The following is a 1,132-nucleotide window of genomic DNA, read 5'->3' as shown; positions in this document are numbered from 1 at the left end:
GAGTGAAAACACCTAAAGCTCCACGAGGCTCCGGCAGGGGATGGTGGCGAACCCTGCTGTACTCTTCCACCACAACTTTCTCTCACTCTTACTTCCTGTTTCTGTTGTGCCTGTAATTCAAAGGGTCAGCCTTGTCACACTGTGTCACGCTGAATATCCCCGAGAACTACGTTAAGGGTACACGTGTCTGTGGAGTGCTCAGCCACTTGCACGTTAATTTCACGAGCAGGCTGTTCCGTTGACCGGATCAACTGGAACTCTCGAGGTCGTAAGCGATGGAGTGCCAACACATGAGTGCTATAGCACTGAGGTTTAGAGGGTCCAGGAAGCCCATGGATCCCTTGATGAGAGGGAGCCATATAGGAACATATAGTTTAACATGAACCCCTGAAGATGATTCTGGCACTGAAAATTAAGTCTTGGATGTTTACCTTTTTTAAATTAATTGTTTGTCGGTTTGTTATGAATGAAAATATTTGGTAATGTAAGCAAGTATATTGCTTTCATCTCTGTGTTATAATCACATAATAATAATATAGTTGTTCTTGTTATTGAGTTAGCAGGTCAACCGAAATTGAGGAAACTTTCGATCAAAGAAGTTCCAGCTGTGACCATCTCGTCTATTATTCAGACAGTGTATTTAGAGTTACATTATCCAATACAATGGACGGACAGACGGACGGACGGACAGACAGACAGACAGGCAGGCAGGCAGGCAGGCAGGCAGGCAGACAGACAGACAGACAGATAGATAGATAGATAGATAGATAGATAGATAGATAGATAGATAGATAGACACACAATACGAGATTGCCAACGCTTGAATGCGTTTGATGATAGAACAGGCCAGTCGGTAAACATGGATATAAAAGGTATACAACAACAACAACAACAACAGCAACTTTTTAAAAAAGAAAAATGGCAGCTATATATGATTGTAATTTCAGAAACCACAAACAGGAAAATGGACATTAGAACGGACAACTAACGAGCAGAAGCCGAAACGTTGGCTTGTGAAAGTCATTGCACAGAGTGAAGTCGACTTCTCAGTGAACCTCTATGACAACGAAGATGGCGTGAAATTTGAGATTTCTGGTCGGCCCATTGCAGGTAAATAGTTTATATATATATA

At 42.0% G+C, this 1,132-nt stretch overlaps 2 protein-coding genes across 2 annotated transcripts in view; both read left to right on the top strand.

The window, feature by feature from the left end:
• The window catches only part of LOC106883837 (von Willebrand factor A domain-containing protein 7-like), a 129,828-nt gene that overhangs the window by 126,180 nt on the left and 2,516 nt on the right, over nucleotides 1-1,132 (top strand). The window contains exon 12 of the mRNA XM_052971995.1: nucleotides 961-1,110. Within this exon, the coding sequence (XP_052827955.1) occupies nucleotides 961-1,110 (150 nt within the window). The remainder of the gene's footprint in view (nucleotides 1-960; nucleotides 1,111-1,132) is intronic.
• LOC106883840 (uncharacterized) overlaps nucleotides 922-1,132 on the top strand; it is a 48,164-nt gene continuing 47,953 nt past the window's right edge. Inside the window, exon 1 of the mRNA XM_014934978.2 lies at nucleotides 922-1,110. The gene's annotated coding sequence lies outside the window, so the exon portion shown is untranslated. The remainder of the gene's footprint in view (nucleotides 1,111-1,132) is intronic.

Source organism: Octopus bimaculoides, chromosome 11, assembly GCF_001194135.2.
Source record: "Octopus bimaculoides isolate UCB-OBI-ISO-001 chromosome 11, ASM119413v2, whole genome shotgun sequence".
NCBI lineage: Eukaryota > Metazoa > Mollusca > Cephalopoda > Octopoda > Octopodidae > Octopus > Octopus bimaculoides.
The sequence above is the reverse complement of the archived record's forward strand: the minus strand, read 5'-3'. Positions and strand labels throughout refer to the sequence as shown.